The sequence below is a fragment of the Accipiter gentilis genome, chromosome 16 (genome assembly GCF_929443795.1).
Source record: "Accipiter gentilis chromosome 16, bAccGen1.1, whole genome shotgun sequence".
Lineage (NCBI taxonomy): Eukaryota > Metazoa > Chordata > Aves > Accipitriformes > Accipitridae > Astur > Astur gentilis.
The window spans coordinates 1,974,285-1,999,034 of NC_064895.1; the positions used below are offsets into that span (position 1 = coordinate 1,974,285).

The following is a 24,750-nucleotide window of genomic DNA, read 5'->3' on the forward strand; positions in this document are numbered from 1 at the left end:
CTGGTGCTGCCCACCGTGCAGGGTCCTCCCTGTCGGCAGGCGCTCCCCTTGCATCATCCCAAGCTCAAAAAAACCCTGGAAAAAGAGTAAGACCCTTTTTTCCACCCAGGAGCCAGCCCACCCAGCCCCTGCCTGCTTCCACCGGAGCAGCAGCATCCCACCCATCTGTGGGTGCTTCGGGGCAGAAACAGAGAAGGAGAGTAAAACCGCATCCTCCTGCCGTAGCCAGGATACGGCCGGTAGAGACTTACCCCCAGGCATCCTCGGAAAGGGTTAACTCACCCAGTGTGTGCTGGACGCTGGGTGTTCACGGTCCTGGGGGGGCCTGGGGAAAGATGATAAATAGCTGGGGACGTCCTCTCCCCTCCGCTAACACCAACGGAGCCCAGCTGGGGAGCAGCATTACCCACCTCCTATCCATCATTTTCAGCCAGCCTTGTCACATCTTGTAAATCACCAAACCTGGCTCCATCCCTGGTCCTTCCTGTGCGTCCCTTCCCTGGATTCGGGGCATCCCACCCTTCCCGTCCACGCAGTGACGCTCTGGGCGGACGCGGCTCCCATCACCGTGCTCTCCTCTTTCTATTTATTGCCTGCGTGATCAGATAACTTGACATTTATTTACATAGCCAGGGACCCAGCTCCTCTTCTAGTTCTCTGCGCTCGGCTGCCCCAGGGCAGTTATTAGCTTTCCTCAGGCCCCTGTTTCTCCCTGGGCTCCAAAAGCAGGAGACCCCAGCGTGGCTGGGTTAAGCACCTTGGAGGTAGGGGAATTTCTGAGGTTTTTTTCTTGGCCCCAGGAGCTGCTTTTCCCCCAGCTGAGGATGGTGTGGAGCTGCTGGAAAATGCCTTTCTGGGGAGGGACCCGACGTGAGGAAGAGGATGCGGTGTGCGAGCATGGCTGCGCATACTTGTGCTGCTAGGAGATATCCAGACAGCTGCCCGAGAAACAATGTTTTATAAATATGGGGAAATACCTGCAAATGACACAGCCATTTTCCCTGCCACAAGCATTAAAAAAAAATCAATTACTGCGTTCATGGTCACCACCAGCCCATGGGACCTTCACTGCTGTGCTTGGGCTCATTTCCAGGCTTTTCTTTGCAGCCCTGATGGCCAGGCTTTTCCTCAGATCTCCCTAACCTAACGGGTCTTCCAAGATCACGATTTCAAGAGTTATCCTGAATATCAGACAAATACTGGGCATCTCCACTCCTGCACAGAGACACCTGTGACGGTGTTGCATCGCCCTTACGGAAGCCCTGGACCTCGCTCCTGGTTAAGAGCCATTTTCAGGGAGATGTGGAAAGGCTGAGGGATACGGTGACGACCAAGAAGATGGACTGGAAATAAACCCAGGTGGAGGCAGGGACACTGGCTGGGGACAGGGACACGGGACACTGGATGTGGTGGCCTTTACCTGCCAGGCAATTCCTTATTGTCCCAGCTCCCGCTGCCTTGTAAAGGGCCTGATGGATAATGCTCATCATGAAGGCGAGAGAGTGATGCCGTCACCTCGCCTTCCTCCGTGTGCCGCGATCCATCTTCTTTATAGCAAGTATCCGGAGCCAGCACCATCTGCGGCACCAGAAATACAATTACCGGGGAGGGAGGGGAGCCCCTCTCCTTCCAAATTTCATAGAGGCCTCGCAAAGCAACCCTGAATTACTCCCTGCACACCAGGGACTTCATGCAGCACCGTTTCTCTTTAGGTATAATTACAGCCAGGGAATTAGCAAGTCTGATTTTCTCCCCCCCCTCTTCTGTGCTGTCGCCGGTGCTCCCCCTCTCCAAAAAAAAAAAAAAAAAAAAAAAGGAGAAATTGAAATTGATCTCCAGCTCCGGCGCTGGCCAGCTGTAATTTAATCAGAAAAGCCTCTCTCTTGGCATTTATTTATTTTTTTTAACCCCAAGGTCCTAAATTAAAAAGGACAGTGGCAGGGTGGGAATCGGAGCGGCCGAAGCCTCAGCTGTGGTTTCGGGGAGCCGCAGCGGTTGCCGAAGCATCTCACCAGTCCCTGTGCGTGCTGACCGGTGACTGGCAGCACTGAGGAGCCGTGCCTGGCCTCACGTGGGACTAGTTTGATAACCTGGTACCCAGGGCCCAATCCTGCTCCCTGTGGACACCCTCCATCCAGCAGGTCTTCTCTGATTTGGGCTCAGGGCTGTTAGTCGTGTTGGCCTCAAACTGGACTTCCAAAAACAAAGGCAAATTGCAGAACTGTAACGCAAGAGCCTCCTAAAAACCCTTTTGACCTGATGCTGCTGTTACTGGAGCAGATATGAGAAAAAAATCGCTTGTAACAAACACACCCAAGTCCTTAATTGCCTTTTCAGGCAGCAAAGCTGGGCTGTGCCAGGGCTGGATCCCCCTCTGCCTGCACTGGGTTTCTGAAACGCTGTGTAAAATAAGGGATCAAAATCCAGATTTCCATTTTATTTTGTATTTTTTTCCTGCCAAAGATAACTTTTCCTTTCAACGCCTGTTAGCCTGCGTGCCGTAGCGCTGCCGGCTCGCTTTGGACCAGGAGTTAACATCCGTGCCAGAAAGCCTGCCCGCAGCCTCAGATAAGGCGGTTTATGGTCTTAACGTGCATTCGAGGTAAATCCTGGTGAAATCCCCCCGGTTTCAAGCACGTGCTGGAGCGGGCAGGCGTGCCGCTTCCCCGCTCAACATGTGTCACCTCCGGGGGTGTCCTGGCATGGTACCAGGAAAGCGTAAGACAAGGGGTTACTGTCCCTGCTGCCCTGAACCCCGCGGGCAGCAGCTCCCCAAGGTGGTCGGCCAAGTGTGACCGATGCACAGACCGCTTTGTCCTCGCTGGTGGCAGGGGGTGACATTCCTCAGCACGGCAGGACCCGTCATGGGAGGCAATCCCCCCTCCGCAGCATTTTGGGTAAGGAAAAGGGATGCAGGCAGCAGCGAAGGCTGATGGTTTGGTCTCTGGCCACGCAGCTGATGGGAAAGGCAGAGGATGGGATTTTGCACCATGGTAGAGAAACCCTGGGATCACACTTCACGTGCTGCCCCTGCCAAGCCTGAGCAAACTCCTGCTTGCACCAGGTTTTTGCTGCCTGTCCAGGAACTGCAGCGGTAACAGCCCCTGCCGGCACGACCGCTCTGGCACAGCCGCAGCGATGTAAATCATGGCTTGACCCCAGGTTTGCACCGGCTGCCGGCCCTCTGCGAAGGGTTGGCTTTGTCATCTCTTACGGTGACACCCGCCACTGATTTACAACCGGGTTGGGAGCAGGGCGGTGACACACCAAACACCTCCTCACCCTCCGGCAGACGGCTCCGGCAGCACCCAGCCCTTTCCCTGCCACTCCGCTTCTTCCCAGGGCATCACCCAAGCGCGGAGGCAGCGGGGCTGGATGCGGCCATGCAGCAAAGCGCGTTACCGTGTCCCCGCAGCCCTCTCCTGCGCATGGGGCAGGAGCTGCACTCGGCCATGACCCAGCCCTGACCGCAGCGAGGAGAGCCAGGGTTAGGAGATCCCATCCCCGGGTTTAAATCAACGCCCTCCACTTCCCTTCCATGCTGAGTTATTGCACCCTGGTTTTGTGATGGAGATGACCAGGCAGTGAGGGATGAGTGACCTGGGCCAGACCACCGGGCTCGGTGCTCCCAGCCGGACCCTGGGCAAGGGGTGAAAGATCAGGGCTGTCCTCCAGCCCCTTCCTGGCCCCCCCACCTGCGTGGATGCTCCTGAGCGTCAGCTGTGATTTAGTGTGTGCGGGTTCACCGGGAGAGCGGGTGATGCTCTGCTGCCGGAGGAGCCGCTCTCAGCAGCGCATCCCCGCAGTGAAGCGGCCGGCTTTGGTGCTCTGGGCAGGGCTGTCCTTCTCCCTGCGCCCGTTTCCATGTGTCAGCTGGGTTATTTATCTCCTAGCTGTGCTTCCCTCCCTCCCTCTGTCCAGGATGTCCTTAAGAGGTTCCCAGGCAGTGAGGCCCAGGTATGTCCAATGAAGCCTGAGAGGATGCCATCACATCTGGAAGGATGCCGTGACATCTGGGAGGATGCCATGATCCCTGGAAGGATGCTGTGACATCTGGGAGGATGCCAAGATGGCTGGGAGGATGCCATCACATCTGGAAGGATGCTATGACATCTGGAAGGATGCTATGACATCTGGGAGGATGCCATGATCCCTGGGAGGATGCTGTGACATCTGGGAGGATGCCAAGATGGCTGGGAGGATGCCATCACATCTGGAAGGATGCTGTGACATCTGGAAGGATGCTATGACATCTGGGAGGATGCCATGATCCCTGGGAGGATGCTGTGACATCTGGGAGGATGCCAAGATGGCTGGGAGGATGCCATCACATCTGGAAGGATGCTGTGACATCTGGGAGGATGCCACGATGCCTGGGAGGATGCCACGACACCTACGTACAAACTTCTTTAAATAAATAAATAAATAAATGAAAAAAATAAAATAGAAGACCTATACCCAGCCTACCCGCTGCCCTCTCAGAAGTCATATGTGTCTTTCCAACCCGGTGGGAGGACAAGGGTGTGCTGGAGGCAGCCGAACAGATCTGTCACCCCTGCCCGGAGCTGCCCGGCCTCCCCCAACCCCGTCCTTCCCGACCGGAGCCACCGGGACCGGCGGGATTCAGCCTCCTACCGCAGCCTCCGGCATCCCCTTGTGGCAGTCGGAGGTTTTGCAAATCCACACAATAACCCCCCCCTCCAGCACAAGCAACGTCCTCTGGTGCCCATCAACCTGTCCCCCTCCGTGGCCTGGCCACCCCAACGGGACTGCACCGTGCTGGGAGAAACCTTCATCCCCACCGAAGGCAATGGGGCGAAAATTGGGCGAGCTGAGACCACGGCACCCCAGAACTCGTCCTTACGTAACCGGCTCAGAGCCTTCTGCTTGCGGCAGGCGGCAGATTACGGCACGGAACTCCCCGGATAACTCCCTAAGCCCTAAATCTGCTCCAGGTTCTCTCCCGAGATAAGGCAGCGTGGGAGGGTGGCTATGGGGCAAGGAGGTGTCACACCGGGGTGACACCGTGCTGGCCGTGCCATCCCCCTGATGAAGCTCAGTCCCCAAACGAGGGGCGAGAGTTGGGTTTTGGTGCTGCAATAGGGGATCCGGAACCACAGAGGTTCTTCCATGGAGTTTGGGGGCTTTCCCAGTCATTGGAGCCCGGAGGGGGCTGGAAGCCCAGCTACACGCGGCGTCGAAGGGCTCGGAGCAGGTCTTGGCCCCTGGCAGGGATGGACACGGCTGGGGTGACGCCGGGGTTTGGGAGGACACTGCAAGTGCAGAGCCCAGCTCCGGCTCCGCAGTGTTGAGCTTTGGGATCCTCATGGTCAGCAGCAGGATCCTGACGTGCAGCATCGGGATCCTCAGTACGCGCTTCCCAGCAGGATGCACCCAGCACAGAGGAAACAGCTGGGATCCTTCATCTGCTCCGTATTTTCATGTTCAAGGATGGAAGCAAAGTGACCTTTGGGACTCTGCCTTAATGGCTGCTTTAAATGGAGAACGTGGCCTCCCACGATCTGCTTTGGGACCAAACTCACGCCTTTTTGCCATGAAAATAGCTGATCTGGAGACTAAAAGTGCCCTTTCCCAGATCTCACAGACCAGCTGGCCCCTGTACCTCAGAAAACATGTAAAAATCAATGAAGCACAAAAAAAAAAAAAACCTTTAAAGATTAAGATAAGAGAGCAGTTATGTTTCACATGGAATTCAGGAAACCAGTTTTTGCAGCTCCTCCGCTAAGGCTGCCCTGTGCTCACCGATGCCCTGAGGGCTTTGGCATCTCGATGCCCAGAGGAGGAGAGGGGCTGGAGGCTCCAAGGCACCTCTCGGGGGGGATCGCAGAGTTTATTTAATGCACCTGCACAGTTACAGGTATCTGTACCCTTGGCCAAAGCAGCAGTTCCCCAGATTTATCTGAGCAGCAAATTCACTTGCATATAAGGGAGCTGGAAGGAGTTTGGGGGGTTTTAGCTGAGCTGATGGGGGCTGCTCAGGCAGCAGCATCTTACCGAGGTGAGACAGGTATAAAAATACAGCCCAGGACTCCCAGCAGCTCCTCAGCTAAAGATGTTAAATCCTGCCCAAGCAGTCCTGATCCTGCTCAGGATGGATGGAGCCATTTTAAGCAACAGTTTAAATTAAGATATCTTGGCTAGCTGAGCACACGTCAACGTGCAGGTTGTCACAGCTTTGGTGCCTAAAGGCCACCTCAGACCCAGAGCGGAAACCTCTTTCTCACTGCAAAGGGTAGGGGTGATTTTCCACTCTCTCTCTCAAAGTTTTCTGTCCTGGTTGGAGCTGTGATGCTGCCCAGCTGAAGAGGGACCCACGGGGAAGGTCTGAGCAGCCCCAGGTAAGATCAGGCTACAGTGAGAAGGGCATCCCTCAGCCCCAGAGCCTGCTTTGGGATATCTGAGAGGGGTGGGAGAGTTTAATGGACTTGCAAAGGCTTTCTTCCTTTCACAGCACCAATCAATTAATAATTGCCTTCTACTTAGAAGTAAACCAGTTTAATTTCTGCTGCCAGGCTGCAGCCAGGCCGTCCCTGCCCCAGAGCTCCTGTACCAGGGCTGCGGGTTGCCCTGTGTCGTGCGGTTTAAGGGGCTCCTCAGGGAGCTGAGAGCTGCTCCGGCCTCTGCTATCCTGCTGCTTGGTCGCAGGGAGCTGGATTTAACCCTTCTCTCTGTACACTGCTCTGGTCCTGCTGCTAGGAAAGGTCTTTGCAGCTGCTTTGATATGCACCGGTTAAGTGGGGAGGGCACCGTGGGAAGGGCTCAGACCCTGGCTGTGTCGTATGGGGAGGGATGGAGATGGGGTCTTCTTGCTGGCACTTGGCACGACAGCCCGGTTGCTTTCAGTGCCCTGACCAGCATCGCTACCACCCCAGAGACATTCCCAATCCCCCCACCCACCTGGTTTCAACACCTAGACCATGGGACATTTATCGGCCTTTCAAACTCCCAAGATATCCCCCTGTTTTCCCTGCTGGAGACGGTGATGTGGGGAGCTGCTCCCCACCTGGGGTTTTGCAGCATCCAAGCCCCCAGCGCAAGCATTTGCATGGGACAGAGGATGGAAACTGGACCCACAGGCTGTGCCGGCAGCTGGGAGCCGGCCAAGGCTTCCCAGTGGGATGAGTGATGCCGGAGCGCACATGGTTCCCACGCCCACTCTGTGTCTGCACAGGGGGGAGTGAACGGTCCGGAGTGTCCCCTCGTCCCCCCCGGGAGAGGTTCCTGGCCCCACACAGGGCTCGGGGCCAAGCTGGGCTCGCTCCCCCCAGCCGGGCCGGATGACAGATGCCTGTGGTGGAGGAGAACATGCTGCAGCCCCCACTTCCAGCCTGGATGCCTCCGACCCGGAGCTGTATTATGAGGAGGAGGAGGAGGAGAAGGAGTCAGAACCCTCAGACACCGGCAGCATCTTCTCCGACGACTCCGTCTACCCTTGCTATGAGCTCTCCCCGGGGGCTGGTGGTGCTGGGGACCTCAGCCTCTACCAGTGCTGCGCCAGGAACGATGCCAAGCTGGTGCAGGAGAGGCTGGAGCACGGGGTGACCCGGAGTGAGGCCACAGAACTGGATGTCAACGGGAGGGTGAGTGGCTGTATGGGCACCCTGCAGAGCAGAAAGAGGATTCCCGGGAATAGGCAAATCCTGAAGGACGGTGGTTGCTAAAGCAGGTGGGGCAGGATGGAGAGTCCCGGGTGGGATGGCTTTGACACGGGATGAGTCTCCTGGGATTGATCCAATCCTTGGAGTAGAATCTTGTCTGTTGTCCCATCCTGAGCCTGTCTGGTTTGGGGTGGGGGGACCATGGGGCAGCACCGCAGTGGGGACGATGGTGCAGTACCAGTCCCGGTGCTGAGTGCCGCCCCCTCTCCAGAACGGGCTGATGGTCGCCTGCTACAAGGGCTTCATTGATATCGTGCCCCTGCTGCAGAAGTGCCCCTACATAAATGTCAACCAGCAGGACAAAGACGGGAACACGGCCCTCATGATGGCAGCCCAGGCAGGTAGGTACCGCGCTCGGCCTCGGCACAGGGCAGCCCCCACGAGACCCCTTGAGAAGTGATGTGACCCCCTGTGCTTCCCCTCCAAAAACCTTAAAATGAGCCATCAGGAAAGCTGAGGGTTCCAAGGGATGTGACCCTCCCCATCTAAGGTTATGGTTCATCTTAGCACCGTTTTGAAACTGGGTAGATGATGCAAAAATGGAGATTCCTATAGCAATGTTGTCTCGCAACACGTCCCGCCCAAGCAGTGGTGTCAAGCTGAGCCGGAGCTGCCCCACGTGCTCCGGAAAAGCCCCGTGAGCCGGAGCGATTTGCTTGCACACAAGGTCCGAGCTGGCAAATGCCGTGTATATGGACCAAATCTCCGGTCACGATGGTTCTCCTCGTTACAGCAGAAGAGCCCAGCTCCCTCCACCCTTGTTAACCACAGGCGAAAGGAGGAGGGTCTCAAAGTGGGGATCACCCTTTATTCCCACTTTATCCTTGCTGGAATTGGTATGGGGGTTTGCATTTTTGGACTCTTTCCTCCATTCTCTGCTGGAGCAGCTGGTGCACCAGCGCTGTTCCCTGCACAGCCAAACCCAAAACAAAATAAATCCAAACCCTGTCGGTCCTGATCCCTCCGAGTTTCTGCACCTTTGTCCTCACACAATGCAGTTCCTAAATATTCTTTCTCCAACAGGCACCAGCAGTTATCACTCCTTAACTGTCGAAACTCTAACGCAGCTTCTCTCTGGCTGTTAAGGACACATCACCATCGTCAACTACCTCCTCAACTACTACCCCGCGCTCGAGGTGGACAAGCGAGACCCTCGGGGCCTGACGGCGCTGATGAAGGCTGCGGTGCAGGGGCGGCATGACTGCGTGGCCGCACTGCTCCTGGCCGGTGAGCATCTCCCCAGGGATTTTCTGGGATTTTGGGGGAAGGAGTGGCATTGCTGCTCGCCATGCGCTTGCTCCCTGCTCTCTGGGGTGGGACAGGGTGGGACACTGCGGTGATGCTCTCTGCATCCCGGTGTCTCCAGGAGCAGATCTGCAAGCAGTGGATCCCATCAAGGGGAAGACGGCCAGGGAGTGGGCAGCCTTCACCGGCCGCTTCGAGACGACCGTGCGGATCCGGAGTCTCCTGCAGCGCCCGCGGGCGGAGCAGTTCGGCAGCCAGTACCGGCCCGAGTGGCCGGCCCTGGCCGAGTTGGTGGCCAGGGCACTGAGCCCCAAATCCAGGGGCAAGAGGCTGTCGGAGAAGATCCAATCCATGTTCACCTTCAGCTTCCCCCACGACCCCAAGGAGGATGGCGTGATGGACCACATGGTGAGGATGACCACTTCCCTTGCCAGCCCCTTCGTGGCCACTGCTTGCCAAACTGTCTGCCCCGACAGCCCCCCTGAGGTGGGCAAGCGCAGACTGTCCGTGCCGGAGATCCTCGGGCAGCACATGCCGGATCCAGATGCTGAGCCAGAATCCACTTCATGCCTCAGCACCGGCGCATCCTCTTGTAATGGCCAAGCCATGTCGGAGATCCGGCTCCTACCACCACGCCGGCCGGCCGGTGGGCTCCTGAGATTCCTGCCCCTGTGGCTGCGGCGTGGGAACAGCATCTTCCCTGGAGAGCCTGTCCCAAAAATCAAAGTGAGCAAAGACTCCTGCCCACCTGCCAGCTCGAGGGAGCGGAGGCAGCGAGGGAAGGACAAGAACCTGCTGCAGCCACCCAAATGGAAGTACAAGGAGCTGAAGGAGGAGAAGAAAGCAGCCAAGGAGGCAAAGAACGAGGAGAAAAAGAAGAAAGGGGGGAAGAGACGCTAAGTGAGAGGTGTCAGGGTGGGGGCAAGGTCCCAGCCATCCTCTTGGACCCGCTTGCTTTTTTGGCATAAGGGTGGTTTCCTTCCCCAGCGGGATGGTGGTGCCCTAAGGGAGGAGGATGCTGTGGATGTACCCAGCTGAGATGCCCCAGCCTTTGTGGTCCTGGGTCCCCGGCCCCTTGTCCTCTCCCACCTCGAGGGTGGACACCCCAGCCTGGCTCTGGTCATGCCGGGCTCTGACGTGCTGAGATCCAGCCCTGGGCCGGGCTCTGGGTCTGCCAGGGAACGGGTCTGTGGTGGAAGCGGCTCTTTTGTTTTTTCCTTTTTAACTTTTTTTTTTTTTTCTTGCCTCTTTGATCTTTCTGAAATCTTGATATTGCAGCACGTGGTGGAACATGGTTGTGCAAATTAAAATGGAAGAGGTTGCCATGTTAACAGGATTGGTTTAATGAATAAAGCTCAGGGTTGTTTGTCGGGCTGGCAGGAATGCTTCCCCCTCGCTACCAGCATTCCCTGTCCACCCCGTCACCCCCTCAGTGACATTAACTTCCCCACTCCCGTGTATTCCCGGGTTGCAGATGGACAAACCAAGGCTCAGCGTGGGGAAGCATCTCCACGCTGCAGGAGGGTTAACAGGAGCTCTGGGTGCCAGGCACGGGCTGGAAACCAAACCTGGGGTGCCCATGGGCTCCATCCCCAGCTGCAGCTTTTGTGCTCCAATGTTACCCAGGACAGGACCCAGGGGTCCCTGTTCCCACGCAAACCACCCTCCGGGAGCTCCAGCCTGCACCCACATGGAGCCCTGGGGCCCCTCACCTGCACCCATGCAGCCCCCCGGACCCACTCCCATAGGGAGCTGTGCAGCTGCTTTTTTGTTGGGTGCTGGTGCACGCTGGAGGTGCTGCAGGGCAGCGAGCTTGTGCTCCCAATATTTCAAGCTCCTCTTAACTCCAGCTCCCTCCTGGCATGTAGGAAGGTAAAACTGGGGTGCTGCCTGCCCTGAGCAGCCCTGTTGGCTCCTGCCCAAGCACCCAGGGTTTGCCCCCCAGGGAAAGTGACTGGCAGCGAGAGCTGCTCAAAGCACTGGTTATCCGGGTAATAAATAACTCTTGGCCAGGCACGCAGCCCAGGACAGAGCCCCCTCCCTTCGCCACCCCCTTCTTTAGAGGGACAAAAGCCCCAACTTCCCGCTTTTAGGCTGCAGCTCTGCCTTTCGGTGGGCACCAGGAGGTTTGGGGCGAGTCACAAGCAGGCAGGAAAGGATGCTCGTCGGGAAGGAGCTGCAACCTCCCCGTCTGTTCCCCTCCAGCCCTTGGCTCGCATCAGGCTCCCCGGCACGTGGCTGCCCTCCTTCGCCAGCTCCCGGCGGCGGCTCGCAGATGAGCCGGGGGCGGACGGCACATGGAGCAGCCATCGCACGCACCACGCCAGCCTGGCTCCTGCCGCGCAGGGGGAAGGGAGAGCCAGGCTCCCACTGGCCCCTCATCCCCCTCTGCCACGGCAGGGACAGCTTAGTGAAACCCCGAGGGGCGGCTGGATGTGTCCCACCACGGTCCAGGGGTGCCCCGCACCCTTCTGTGGGATAAAGTCACCGTGCGTGGTGATGAGCGTCCAAACGATGACGGAAAGTCTCGCTTTGGCTTCGAGAGGGTGGTGGGAGGTTGCACCATGGCAGGCAGGGCCGGTGCGGGATCACGAGTCGCGGTGCTGCCGGCGTGCCGGCGCTCAGCCCAGCACCGCGGTAGGCGCCCATCCCCGCTGATTCACCCCGTCTGCCCCAGCCGGGGGCTGGCACCGGCGCGAGTGCGGAGCAGGGCAGGGATCGCCCTGCCTGCGGCTAAGAGAGCCTGGGGTGGGTTTGGTATGTTCATTAACGCACCTCTACAGTCAGTCCCTGCTCCAGATGAATTTCCTTTCCCACGGCGGCAGTGCCAGAGCCACAGCCTGGTCCGGCCCATCCCTGCCCTTCAAGTGGTCCAAGAATAGGACTTAGTAACTTTTAGAAGTTTTTAGGCAAGTATTTATCCCCCCAGTGATGATTTTGGTTTAAAAACTGAAGCTGCCCCATTTGGAAGATGGAAGCGTAGGGACCAAAGCAGCCGGCGCCAGACCTTGCCAGAGACCTGCCACGCTCGGCTGCCTGGGGAAACTCCTGCCTGCAGCTGTAAAAGCAAGGTGCTGACACTCGCCGTGTGCCTGCACCCATGGAAGGCAGCGAGGACACAGGAGCCATCCAGGAATAACCCCGGGAGGGGCTGATCACCAGTCAGATCGCCGAGACCTGTGCGCCAGAGCAAAGATGGTCACGGTGATAAGGCGTCTGCAGGCACCGGCTTCCTCCCAGGCGGCTCCTATCAGATGGAAACTGCCCGTTTCCCCTGCGCCGGCTCTGCAAAGCTCCCGGCCCCGGCGTGGGCAAGGTCATGCGTGAAGGTCCCTCATGTTTTATCCTGGTTTTGTGTTTTTGTTTGTTTCAACTTCCTAGATCATGGGCGATAGCAGGGGAGAGGCGGCGGGCAAGACTCAAAGCGTCGCAGCCGCGCTCCGCCAGCATGGAGAGGCTCCGGGTGCCAGTTGGGTTCGTGATGCAATTGGGGTTGGTGATGCAATGGGGAACGGAGAGGTAAATCAGGCCCCGTGACTTCGTTAGGAAAGAGGCTGCAATGCCATCCTGCACGCTGCCTGCTGCTGGCTGCCTCCGCCTGCCCATGGGAGCGGGTCACTGTGCCGGGGCGAGCAACCGAGAGAAAGGCAAGGATGGGGTTTGGAAAGGCGCTGGATGGAGAGGAGGGGAGACGGGAGGACTATGAAACTGTTGAGAGGCGGCTGGCCCAAAGAAGAACCCCGAAGCGGCAAAAGGGGAAGCGGCACTTCCACTGCCCGCAGCTCCGACGGCCCCACGTGTCCTGGGGGAGTGGGAAGTGCCCAGCCTCCCGCCGTGGGAACGGCCCCGCCATCGGCATCCCAGCGCCTGCTGCCGCGGCATCTCAAGGGCCACGGTGGGGGATGGCGGGGACGTGCGGGCAGGAGACACCGAGCAAGATCCCTTGGCCCATCCCAGCCCTGCTCCGTGCCAGCAGCCAGGGCAGAGCGTCCCTAATGGGGTGACCATTCGGCAGCACCCCCCGATGCTGCTTTACACCCTGGGGGAGAAAACGTCCCCTGCCCTCCAGCGCAGTACACCAAAAGTGTTGTGGCCAGCACTGAATAACCGGGGAGCCCCTTGGCTCTGCCGTGATGATCCCATCCTCGCAAAGGTGGGATGCTGGAGCGGAAGGGATGGCCAAGCACGTCAAGGTCATTCCCGCGGCCTCTATCCAGACCATTCCCACCCCCAGCGCCACCAAAGCAACCAGCTGCATTTCTGCCAAACGCCTTCAGATACTCAGGGAAGGAGATATGATGGACATCCCCCCACCAAAGGCTTGGGTTTGCCTTGAAAACCAGGAAACCTGGTGGGAAAGTGCCCAGTGAAGGACAGGGGTGGGAGGAACGGGTCGAGGGAGAGCAACCAGGATGGAGCTGGGGCCCGGTGTGCGGGAGGAAGGGAGGCTGGCCGTGGATGTGTGCTCAGCAATAGGAAATGCTTTATTAGCTGGGAGTGGTGGAGAGAAGCCAGGCAGGAAGAGGCAGTAATAAGAAACATTTTTTTGACTTCTCCCACATCCAGACCACAGAGCGCTTGCCAAGCGGCTGCGCTCGGACAACAGGGCTGCTGAGCCGAGTCCCCAGGGCCGGGACAGAGACAGAGACATTCCCCCACCGGGACGGGCAACACTGCAGCCGCGGGAGCCCCCACAGTGCCGGGACGGGCGGTTGGGAGGGGAGCAGACCCATGAAGCTCCTCCAAGCCGGGGAACACGGCACGGAGCAGAGCTGCCCCGGCTGAGCCGCGCACACCGCCTCCGAGCTCGGGATTGCAGCTGGGAAAGCCTCGCCGGGACCGGGCAGTTCCGTGGGCGCCTGTGGGACACGGATGCTGTAGGTGAGTGGGGAAGTGTTGCGCGTTCACAGGGTCCGAGGCTGCACCGAGCTCAGTGCTTCCCTCCTGATTTACCCCCGTGCAGCTGAAATCAGGATTTGGCCCCGTTTCCTTCACATTCGGTGGGACGCCGGGGTTGACGTCAGGGTTAGTGGAGGCTGGAATCAGGGCTCTGGCAGAGCCGGGAGCATAAATCTGGATTTACACCAGTGCAACAGTAGCAGGATCTGTCCCCAGGTCTTTGCTAAAGAGCTGAAATAATACACAGCTGATACCAAAAGCCCAGAGTTGATGTGGGAAATGGGGAATTTGGGTGTATTTGAAAAGGCGTGGGGGAAAATGAGGGAAAGTTGACATCTCCGCTAGCGGGGGCTGGAGCGAAGGCAGTTGGTCACCGACAGCAGCGACGGCGCAGGACACGACGCCTCGACGTGCCCCTTCTGCAAAGCCAAACCCTGGGTCTCTTGGAGGAGGGGTGGGCGAGGAAGAGCCAAACGGCCGCTGAAGAAGCTCCGTTTTCAGAACAAAGTGCCTAAAGCGAAGCTGGTGCGAGCCATGCCGTGGGAGCTCTGCCGGCGTTCGAACCCTGCCGCAAAGTTGGGGCAGGAACACTCCCCTCATCCCCACTCTGCACGAGGACCTGCGTGTGACGCCAGCCCCACGAAGAGATTAACACGAACTGGTTTTGCCACTCTCTTTGCCTGTCTCTTATTTACGGCGCAGCGATGCCCATCGGTGCAAGAAGGGCCAGCACGGTGCAGCCCACCGGTGTGGGTCCCTGAGCTGAACGTTTCTCCTGCGCCGGCTGCACCGAAGGATGCAAATGGCTTTGCTGCATGCGTGACCAATCTGCAGCTACAGGGAGCAGGGAGGAAAAACTCTGTCTGTTCCTTAAAACCAGGCTGAAGCTTTGGGAGCCTGTGGCAAAGCTCTCACCGACTCCGACGTGGTGTCCATCCAGCCCTTCCCACTTGCTGGCTCACCCCGCTTCCCTCCAGCTGGAACCGGCACCGGCACCAGCCGGCACGAGGGTCTCTGCTGCGTCTGGCTCCCTGCAAAAAGGCGACAGAGGGGAACTGAGTCACGAGCCGCATCCTGTGGCGAAACCCCCCCCCAGCAGCAGCAGAAACCACAGGGGAGGGTGGAAGAGCCAGGATTGCAAAGCTCTGCCGAGCCACCCCGGTAAGAGCAAGGGACCCTCCAGCCATCACGCATGTCCCTGAGGATTGTGGCCAGCCACCCCCTTTCCCAGGTTCCCGCCGCCTCCCGCCCCATCTCCCCCCAACAGTCCCTTTGCTTTTCTCTCCGTGGGGTCACCGGGAAATTCCCCTTCCCCAGGGCTTGGTTTTGCTCCAGACCCCCCCGTCTGGCCAGTGCTGCGGCACAACTGGTTATTGCTCCCAGCCGCTTCTGCCAGCGCCCACAGCCCATCCGAGAGGTTTCACTTGGGTTTTTTTCCTTCTCCTGATGCTGCTGCAAATCCCAAAGGATGGAAGGATGTAAGACAGCAACATGACTTGCCATCAGCTCCCAGCCAGGCTGGGGAAGATGCTCCAGACGCCAGGAAGGTGCGTGAGCTGCAGATCCAGCGTGAGAAAGGAGGGAGAAAGGTTGGGGACAGGGATGGGGACGCAGGGGCTGGTTTGACCCGTTACAGAAGCACCCAGGATGTTTTTCCCGTGGGATGCCAGGGGCGGCTCTGGGTTAAGGTTTGCTCTTGGTTAACACCGACAGCCCTTGTGATGTTGTTGCCCATACAGCAAAGTTTTGGGTGAGGCTCTGGCTGCTTTGTGTTTCATGGCAAATATCCTACAGCCATCTAACGGCTTGGGATTTTGTGGAAGTGCCCCCGAGGAGGGAATTCACCACCAGGAATCTTGGCTTCCCTTTAAAAAGATGCGTTTTGTAGCTCTCAGGATTGCAAGGAGAAGCGCTGTGCCTGGGAGCATCCTGGAGGCTCAGGGAACAGCAGCCCAACTCCAGGGGAGTTTGTTTTTTAAAATAAAGCTGATCCTGGGCCAGTTGAGGAATCAGCTGCTGCTTCAGCCGGAGATCAGCCCGGGCATCGCTCCTGGCACAGGGCACCCGGTACCAGACCCTGCTCCTGCCTTTCCAGCCCTGGGACCCGGTCACCGTTTCCTCCCCATGAGCAACAACGAAGTGAGCTATTTTGGGGAGGAAAAGTCCGTTTTATGCTACGGCTGGAGACTGCCTAAGTCAGCCACGTACGTGTGTGCTCTCGAGGGCCAGGCTTGCGTGACTTCGCTTCCCCATCAAGGCCAGAATCTAAACAATCTTGATTCCTGTCCCGGCAGCCCTGGGCAGGGCTCCTTCAATTGCAGGAAACGGAGACTTTGGCGTGTTTATGTCGGGAACCACGAAGAATGAGCCGAGGAGGGGCTGGGGAGCCCCGGCCGCCGCCGGCCGAGCTCTCGGCCATGTGAAAGGGGCAGCGATGCCGGTAGGGTGAGGGGCAGGGGGCAGCGCCGGCTCCGCTGTGTTTGGCTTGGCAGAAATGTCTCTTTTACAAGGAGAAAAAAAAAAAAGAGGAAAAAATAGCAAAACTTCCCCCAAAGGCGCAGCTGGGGAATTTTTGGCTGCCCGCAGCGCCTCTGCTTGTGTCATCGATAAGCTCCATACAAAAGCCCCCCAGGGGCTGAGCTGCACCCGGCAGCTCCGGCTCCGGTGGGGGTGAGCGATGCAGCGTGGGGGCTTTCAGCTCCGTCCTACGGCATGGGTCTTGCCGAGCCCGGGATCTCCGGCAGTGCCACGGCCATCACCGCGCTCGCCATGGCTGCTGAGCCCATGGGGTCTGCCACCGGCTGTGTTTTTGCAGCACGGGAGCCACAGGAATGGTGGGAAATGACAGAATACAGATTGCTGGGATAAAGGAAGGATGTTGGGGCAGCATGGACATGGCAAGGTCCCTGTTCCGGAGTGCTCCCGAGAACCACGGGGCTATGCACGGTGTCCCACACCGCCATCAGGAGGTCCCCCAAGCTTGGGAGGTCTTGGGGATCTGCTCTCAGGAAGGGCTGTACCCCAGATGTCCGGAGCTGAACTCCGCTTGGAAGCAGCACATCCTACCCCGCACCGCTCCACCCGCCCTCTCCCTCCCCACCGGCCTCCATTGCTCGCCACAGCCCCCCAGTTCCTTCCCAAAGCCCCCGCAGCCATTCCCGGCCTGGCAATGAGCCTCATCATGGGGGCTGAGGGCTGCGGTGGGCTGCGGTGGGCTGCGGTGGGCTGCCTCTCACCCCCTCTGCTCTCCGCAGGAAAATGCCGTGTGGAGCCTGTGGCCGGGCGGTGCTGGCACTGATGACCTTCTCCATCGGCTTCGCAGCTGGTGAGTACCAAAACGATGCGGTGAAAGCAGCCAGCACCGGATGCTCTCCGCCACGCTCGGGGGGTTAAAATAAACCCTCGGCTCTTTGGGAACGTCATCGCTTGTTCTGCTCAAAATAAACCACTGCGGAGAGCAGCTCGTTCGAGCTCGCCTGGAGCAAGCGCTGAGGGAGGCAGGGCTCCTCGGGGACCCGCGTCGTCCCCAGCGAGGGGCTTCTCCCCTCTGGGACCGTGACCTGCCTCCCAAAGAGGATCTCAGCTTAATTAATTACGGTTCATCAAGTGCTTTGACGTCACCAGAGGGGAGATGGGGAAAAGGCTAGCGTGCACGTGCTTTAAAACGTGGGTTTTCCCAGGGGTGATGGTGGGGAGCAGGGATGAGCTCCTCCTGCTCCCAGGGGAGCATCAGGGTGACCTGGGGACGAATCCAGGCTGGGTGCTTGTGCAGGGAGGACCAAAGCAGCGTGGCTGTGCCGGGAAGGAGCAGCAGAGCTTGGCAGGGGGACGAGTCCCCACCGTGTTCCTGTCCTGCCCATGGGGCCACCAACTCCCAGGATTTACCGACCCAGCCACACCACCACCCCATGGCCCTGGCACCAGGCAGCCTTTGGGGCAGCAGGGCAACAGGCGCAGGAGGGGAGCTGGCCACAGCCATCCATCCCCTCGCCGCCGTCCGTCCGTCCCCTCGCCGCCGTCTGTCTGGCTGCCCTCTCGCTGAACTCGTTGATTCCAGGAGGGATATTTTCTGCACGAAAGGGCAGAGCTAAATCGGGAGGTTGGGAGCGTGGCCACCCTTTGTGCCACTCCGGCACCACGGTGCAGGGAAGCGCCTTCAGAGCGGCTGATGAAAGTTCCAGGGTTTGACACCCAGCTCCTGAAACACTGTCTCTGCAGCACCCTCTGGGGAGGCACCAGCTGAGTTTGAGGCTTTTGGTCCTATCCTGACTCCCAGGACCTGGCTCCTGCAGGCAGCCCTGGAGCTCCCATGTCCCCTGGGATCCCACGGGCAGGATGTGACCCTGTGTGCTGTGAACTAGTGCATCCCAGTTAATCCCAGCTGGATGCATGGCCCCTCCGCTGCCTCCCTGGGAGCGTGGGGACACGCGACCCCCAGTTTCAGAGCTGGTGCTTGGGTCCCAGCCAAGAGCAAGCAATTTTCCAGAAGGTCTCAGGTCGGGCTTCCCTGTGCTGACCACACGCAGCTGCCTTCCTCAGCCCAGACAATGGTAGACCCAGGCTGCCCGCTCTCAAAATTTAGTTCAAGAGTCTTTAGGACAGATGTCACAGTCCTCAAAGCCACCAGCATGTCCCGGGCCAGGCAGTGGGGTGACCCCATGGCACAACACACCTCTTTCTTGCACCCACAGACGAGTTGCTGTGCGTCTGCGACGTGCCACACTGCAGCCTGCCCACCTGCACGGGCCGGGTGTGCTTCGTCAGCAAGAGGAAGGAGGAAGGGACCATCACCCAGCACAAGGGCTGCTTCTCCCAGAACATCCTGGAGAACTGCCACACGCCCGTGACGGAGCAGTACGGCATGAGGTGCTGCGACTCCAGCATGTGCAATGCTGAGCTGGAGATCTTTCTGCAAGGTACGGGGGCATGGTCCCCTTCAAGAAGCCAGGGGGAGAGGGGCAGAGCTGCCTGCGTGGCTGGAGATGTGGTTGGGTCTCCAGATCATCCCCATCCTCCCTCAGCACCTCGAGGGTCACCCTTTCCCAGGTGGGACATGGTCAGCAAGAGGTCCTCAGCTTCTTGGGCTGTGCCTGTAGAGCTGCCGTCCATGGGGTTGACCCCAATGTGGAGCCACCCTCCCCAGGTCCAAGCCCAAGCACCAAGACCTCCATCCTCCCAGGTCCACCTTCATGCTCCCAACCATCGTTTCCCCCACCCAGGAGAAGAGGCCCTGGGAAAGGCACCTTCCCTACCCAACCTCCTCCTGATGATCTTCGTTCCGCTGCTCGCCCTCCTCATCCTCGTGGCGCTCACAGCGCTCTTCTGCTGGAAGGTGGCCCAGCATCGCCACCAGAAAAGCGACTTGGGCGACACAGACCTCATGCTGAAGGCATCCATGGTGGGAGACAGCACTTTAGAGGTGGGTGAGCTGGGGAGGGGGGACACCCCAAATGTTCACAAGGTGTGGGATGGAGGGATGTGCCAGGTGTGGGGTTGGCCACCGAGCTGACTCCACTGCCGCCCCGACTGCACAGGACTTGCTGAACGATGACTGCACCACAGGCAGCGGCTCGGGGCTGCCTTTCCTCGTCCAGCGAACAGTGGCTCGGCAGATCACCCTCGTGGAGTGTGTGGGTAAGGAGAGGGACTCTGTGCGAGGGGAGGCTGCCCCGGCCCCCCCAACTGGCGCTTGGGCATGTGCCAGACCCCTTTCCCCCAGCAGCCGGCGATGGCACCACGAAGCCAGATGCGGGAAGGGTGGTTGGACCTGATGTCTCAGCCAAAACCCTGTAGACACCCCAAGTTCTGCCCCAGTCCTGCTGATGGGGGAGAGAGAGAGCGGCTGGGTGGGTGCGTGGCAGTTGGCCAAGGTCAATGTACGCTGCACCACCCTATTGCTCTTCCATACTGGGAGCCGGGTTCATCACGCTGGGTGTGGGGAGGGCGCTGGGGGCCAGAGGAGCGGCGTGACGCGGTGCCGTGGCTGTGGCAGGCAAAGGACGCTATGGCGAGGTGTGGCGAGGTGTGTGGCACGGGGAGAGCGTGGCCGTGAAGATCTTCTCTTCCCGCGACGAGCAGTCGTGGTTCCGTGAGACTGAGATCTACAACACTGTCCTCCTCCGGCACGACAACATCCTGGGTGAGTGGGGGGCCAAGGAGGCTGGGGGGGGCGGCTGTCCGGTGGCTCCACGGTCACGGCTCTTCTCCCCGTCCAGGTTTCATCGCCTCCGACATGACGTCGAGGAACTCCAGCACCCAGCTCTGGCTCATCACGCACTACCACGAGAATGGCTCGCTCTACGACTACCTGCAGAGGACGGCTCTGGATGTGGAGACTTGCCTGGGGTTGGCCTCCTCCATCATCTGCGGCCTCGTCCACCTCCACGTGGAGATCTTTGGCACCCAGGGCAAGCCCGCCATTGCCCACCGTGACCTAAAGAGCAGGAACATCTTGGTGAAAAGCAACCGGCAGTGCTGCATTGCAGACCTGGGTGAGATGGGGGTGGGATGTAGAACTCCAGGGATGTGGTACCCTAGGGATGTGGTACCCTAGGGATGCAGTGCTCCAGGGATGCAGCATCCTGGGGATGCAGCACCAGCACGGCACTGACCGGGGCCGGCATCCCTCCAGGGCTGGCCGTCATGCACTCCCAAGGCAGCGACTACCTGGACATCGGCAACAACCCCCGGGTGGGCACCAAGCGCTACATGGCCCCAGAAGTGCTCAGCGAACAGATCCGCACCGACTGCTTCGAGTCCTACAAGAAGACGGACATCTGGGCGTATGGGCTGGTGCTCTGGGAGATCACCCGGAGGACGGTGGTGAATGGTGAGCGGCTCCTGGCCCGCTGCCGCGCTCCCGGCTCGCGGCAAGGCTCCGCGCCTGCTCCCTTCTTCCCTCCTTTTTGTTGCTTTTTTTTTTTTTCTTTTTTCTTTCCCTTCGCCCAGAAGATTAGCTGTAAATTATAAACACTGTAATCTAGTGTCAGCACCCGGCTCCCTGATTAAAGGGCCCATTAGACTCAATCAGTGCTTTGTTTGTTCAGCACTGATTAGAAAACAAGCAGCGTCGAGCGCTGCCTGGAAGCCGGCCATGGCCGGGACCTCTGGCCAGCGGGGCTTGGCTCCTGGGGATGGGGATGGGGACACAGACGGGGTCCCCCACACTGTGGAGAAGCCTTCTCCAGGCTGCCCGGCTAGCGCTGCTCACCACCGGCAAAGTCCATTAGAAGCATTAATTAAATGGTGCGCGCTAGTGGGTGAGGCAGGAGGTCCCCCCGAGGCGCAGTCTGGCCGGGATAATCTCATTTACTGCCCCGGGGCTCCTTCAGATTAAACATTTACTCCGAATTACCAAAACCATGTGCTGGGGATGACCTTCAGCTGGTTGGTTTTAACCCTTCCAGGCACCCTCACCCTCCAGGATGGGCTGTGCAGCCCCTGCACGGCCTCACGGCATTGGGGATAGGGGATCCAGGGGACCCCGAGGTTCAGGTGTGACCCCCCAGGGTGCAGGGAGTTGGTGGGTGCTGAGGGTGGCCCAGAGGGGTTAAACCCCACGGACACACAGACATATGGAGGCACTAAAGGGAGATTAGCTGGGCCAGCTGGCGGGCTCGCTGTGGGGCTGCCAGATGGAGCGGGGGGCTGCGAGGTGGCATCGGTGCCGGGAGCTGGTGTCGGTGCTAGAGGTGGTGCTGGAGCTGTTGTTCATGGTAGGGCTGGTGCTGGACCCTTGCCAGTGCTGGTGCTGGTGCTGGAGCCACCAGCGGTGCTAGAGCCAATGCTGGAGCCCACCCCAGACACCCCGTGCCATCCCGGCAAGGTTCCACGGTGCAGCCGGAGCCGTGCACCCCGCAGACAGCATCACCGCCGGTGTGGTGGGGCAAATCACGCTGGCAATTCCCAGGGCTCCACATCCCCCCTAAGGCAGGGTCCACATCGGTCGTGCTGGCCACCCCGGGCACCCCAAGATGTGCAGGGTTTGGGGTGAACACTGCACACTCCCCCGCTGTCCTCACGCCACCACCACCCCCTCCCGCAGGCATCGTGGAGGAGTACCGGCCGCCCTTCTTCGACGCCGTCCCCAGCGACCCCAGCTTCGAGGACATGAAGAAGGTGGTGTGCATCGACCAGCAGACCCCCGTGATCCCCAACCGCCTCTTCTCCGATTCGGTGAGTCCCAGGGGGGCCACCCTCCTCCCAGTCCGAGCCGGATCTTTTCTCCCCATGAAACTCTTCAATTCTCCCTCCTTTCTGTGCCTCCCCCAGGTTTTGTCGGCGCTGGCAAAGATCATGAAGGAGTGCTGGTACCAGAGCCCCTCGGCCCGCCTCACCGCCCTGCGGATTAAAAAGACGCTGAAAAAGTTGAACAATTCCCTGGAAAAGCCCAAGCCAGAGCAGTGAACGCCAGGCACACACCGGAGCCGCTCGCAGGCTGCACCGGGGACGGCGGCAAAGCCAACGCCAGGATGGCTCCCAGTTACAACAGGGGGTTTTGCTTGCAGCTCCCACCTTTCCTACCCCCTCCTTGGAGCCTTTTTAATTTGCAAGGAGGGAAAAAGTAGGGGGGGGGAAAAAAAAAAAAGCAAGGGAGGAATTTTCCAGCCCGGTTATAAAAATACCCCCTGGATCCGTCATCTGACGCCGGCCCGTCTCGTCTGCCCGGCGGGGATGGCAGCGGGTGCCTGGGGCTGGCAGCCCATTCCAAGCCCCCCGGCCAGACACCACGGCCGAGGGGCAAGCAAGCATTGGAGCCAGCACCATCCCCTGCCGCAGCCCCTGAGCCCGGCTGGGCACCCACCCCATGGCTGGCACCCAGCGTAAAACGCAGGCAGCAGGTGCTGCCCAAACCTGCCTGCCCGGCACGTTGGCAGTGGGGATGCCGCGGGCTCGGCGGCGGCAGCAGCAGGAATTCCCCGGCAGGGTTGCAGTGCCCGGCGTGTCTCTTGCCGAAGGAGGTCTGGATTTCACTGGGAAAGGATGGACCAGGGGAAGCATCCCCCCGACAGGGCTGGATCTGCACCCCGGCGCATCTCGGGGCTCCCCAGAACAAGGAACCGCCGGCACCGAGAGGGGCCTGAGCATCACCCACGCCGCAAGGTCCCGCCGAGACAGGGGCTCCCACAGCCACGGTGGCTTGATCCTTCCCTGCCGAGCAGCCGGCATTCCTCCTTTCCAAGCCCTTTTGGTCTTTGCCAACATTTTGGTGTTTTCCAGGGCATTTTGGTGCACCCTGCGGCCGGCTCCAGCCCACACCGCTCGTCGCCATCCCCAAAACCACCCCGTGTTCAGGGCTGTTCGGACAGGACCGGGATGTTCAGCAGAACCAGCTTTGCTCCATAATTATTTAATTATTAAGATTTAATATATTTAATAAAGTGTAAAGCTATTTTATCGCTTAACAGCTGCCAAACGTCCCCCACTGGGCACCGAGCGATGCGGCAGGATGGGACTCTGCAGCCCGGTGCTTCTGCATGGCTTAATTTATTGCTTCAACACCGTGTAGCTGCCGTGTATCACTCCGGCACTGCTGGATCCCGCAATAAACCTCGCTCCAGCCTCGTGCCAACCCTCTCCCTGTGCCCGCGAGGGGCTGGGGCTGCAGGGAGGGGGGCTGCGGCTGCCAGCCCTCCTGCTTCGTGGGGTTTTGCACTGCTGATCGTCCGGGGGTCAGAGCAAAGTCCCCCAGGACGAAAGGGGAGCTGGATCAGGAGAGCGCAGCCGTCGACGGATTTTGGCCCTTGCACGTTCCCGGCATAGCCTGGCACATTGCTGTGGCCACCCTGGGCTCGTCTTGTCCTGCCCTTTTGCCTCACTCCCAGTTAGAGACTGGGAGAAACTGGTCAGCAAAGGGTAGCCGCTGGCCCTTGGTGGGGCTGGCACTGGGGTGAGGGGTATGTAGGGCCGAGCGGGGCAGGGCTCAGAGTGCCCTGCCCGGGGTTTGGGGTGCTCAGCCCGGGGTTTGGGGTGTTTAGCCTGGGGTTTACGGTCCTCAGCCCGGGGTTTGGGGTGCCCTGCTCAGGGTTTGGGGGGCTCAGTCTGGGGTTTGGGGTGCCCAGCCCAGGGTTTCGGGTGCTCTGCCCATGGTTTAGGGTGCTTAGCTCAGGGTTTGGGGTGCCCTGCCCGGGGTTTGGGGTGCCCAGCCCAGGGTTTGGGGTGCAATGCCCAGGGCTTGGGGTGCTCAGCCCAGGGTTTGGGGAGCTCAGCCTGGGGTTTAGGGTGCCCTGCCCAGGGTTTGGGGTGCTCAGCCCAGGGCTTGGGGGGCTCAGCCCAGGGTTTGGGGTGCCCAGCCCGGGGCTTGGGGTGCCATACCCAGGGTTTGGGGTGCTCAGCCCAGGGCTTGGGGTGCTCAGCCCGGGGTTTGGGGTGCCCAGCCCAGGGCTTGGGGTGCTCAGCCTAGGGCTTGGGGTGCAATGCCCAGGGTTTGGGGTGCTCAGCCCAGAGTTTGGGGTGCCCTGCCCGGGGTTTGGGGGGCTCAGCCTGGGGTTTAGGGTCCTCAGCCCGGGGTTTGGGGTGCCATGCCCAGGGTTTGGGGTGCCCTGCCCGGGGTTCGGGGTGCCCTGCCCGGGCATAGCTCAGTCCCCACCATACACCAGCTGCCCCAGGCCTGTGGCTTCACAGCCCCCTGCCTGCACCTGCCTGCGCTGCACCCCCCCCCCCCTGCGCACACCCCCCCACCCGCGCCCCCTGCACGCTGCGGGAGGGCGCGCCGCACGTGCCCCGCGCCTCTCACGGCGCACACGCGTGCACGTTCCACGCACCCACCCGATGGTGCGTCAGCCGTGCGCGCGCACCCACACCTGCACACAAATCACGCACGCAAAAACACCGCACACTTCCCTCCCTCCCCCCCCCCAATACAATTCCGTATCGGCCGACCCGCACCTTGCGGGCCCTCCCCTTTAAGGGGCCGTCCCCTTTAAGG

At 59.9% G+C, this 24,750-nt stretch overlaps 2 protein-coding genes across 3 annotated transcripts; both read left to right on the forward strand.

Annotated features, from left to right (window-relative positions):
* Window positions 1-6,207: 6,207 nt before the first annotated feature.
* On the forward strand, window positions 6,208-10,161 carry ANKRD33 (ankyrin repeat domain 33). 2 transcript variants are annotated; one of them, XM_049818698.1, is made up of 5 exons: window positions 6,208-6,359; window positions 7,193-7,601; window positions 7,891-8,020; window positions 8,766-8,906; window positions 9,046-10,161. In XM_049818698.1, the coding sequence occupies exons 2-5, from the start codon at window positions 7,299-7,301 to the stop codon at window positions 9,822-9,824; spliced, it is 1,353 nt and encodes a 450-aa protein (XP_049674655.1). In that variant the 5' UTR covers window positions 6,208-6,359; window positions 7,193-7,298; the 3' UTR covers window positions 9,825-10,161. The 2 variants fall into 2 exon arrangements, with proteins under 2 accessions (XP_049674655.1, XP_049674656.1); XM_049818699.1 differs by having other exon boundaries at window positions 7,290-7,601.
* Window positions 10,162-13,373: 3,212 nt separating this feature from the next.
* Window positions 13,374-23,285, forward strand: ACVRL1 (activin A receptor like type 1). The gene is made up of 12 exons (XM_049818915.1): window positions 13,374-13,805; window positions 14,704-14,984; window positions 15,291-15,370; window positions 17,078-17,148; window positions 18,515-18,739; window positions 19,043-19,242; window positions 19,358-19,457; window positions 19,816-19,962; window positions 20,039-20,314; window positions 20,455-20,652; window positions 21,868-21,998; window positions 22,095-23,285. The coding sequence occupies exons 3-12, from the start codon at window positions 15,315-15,317 to the stop codon at window positions 22,227-22,229; spliced, it is 1,539 nt and encodes a 512-aa protein (XP_049674872.1). The 5' UTR covers window positions 13,374-13,805; window positions 14,704-14,984; window positions 15,291-15,314; the 3' UTR covers window positions 22,230-23,285.
* Window positions 23,286-24,750: the final 1,465 nt, after the last annotated feature.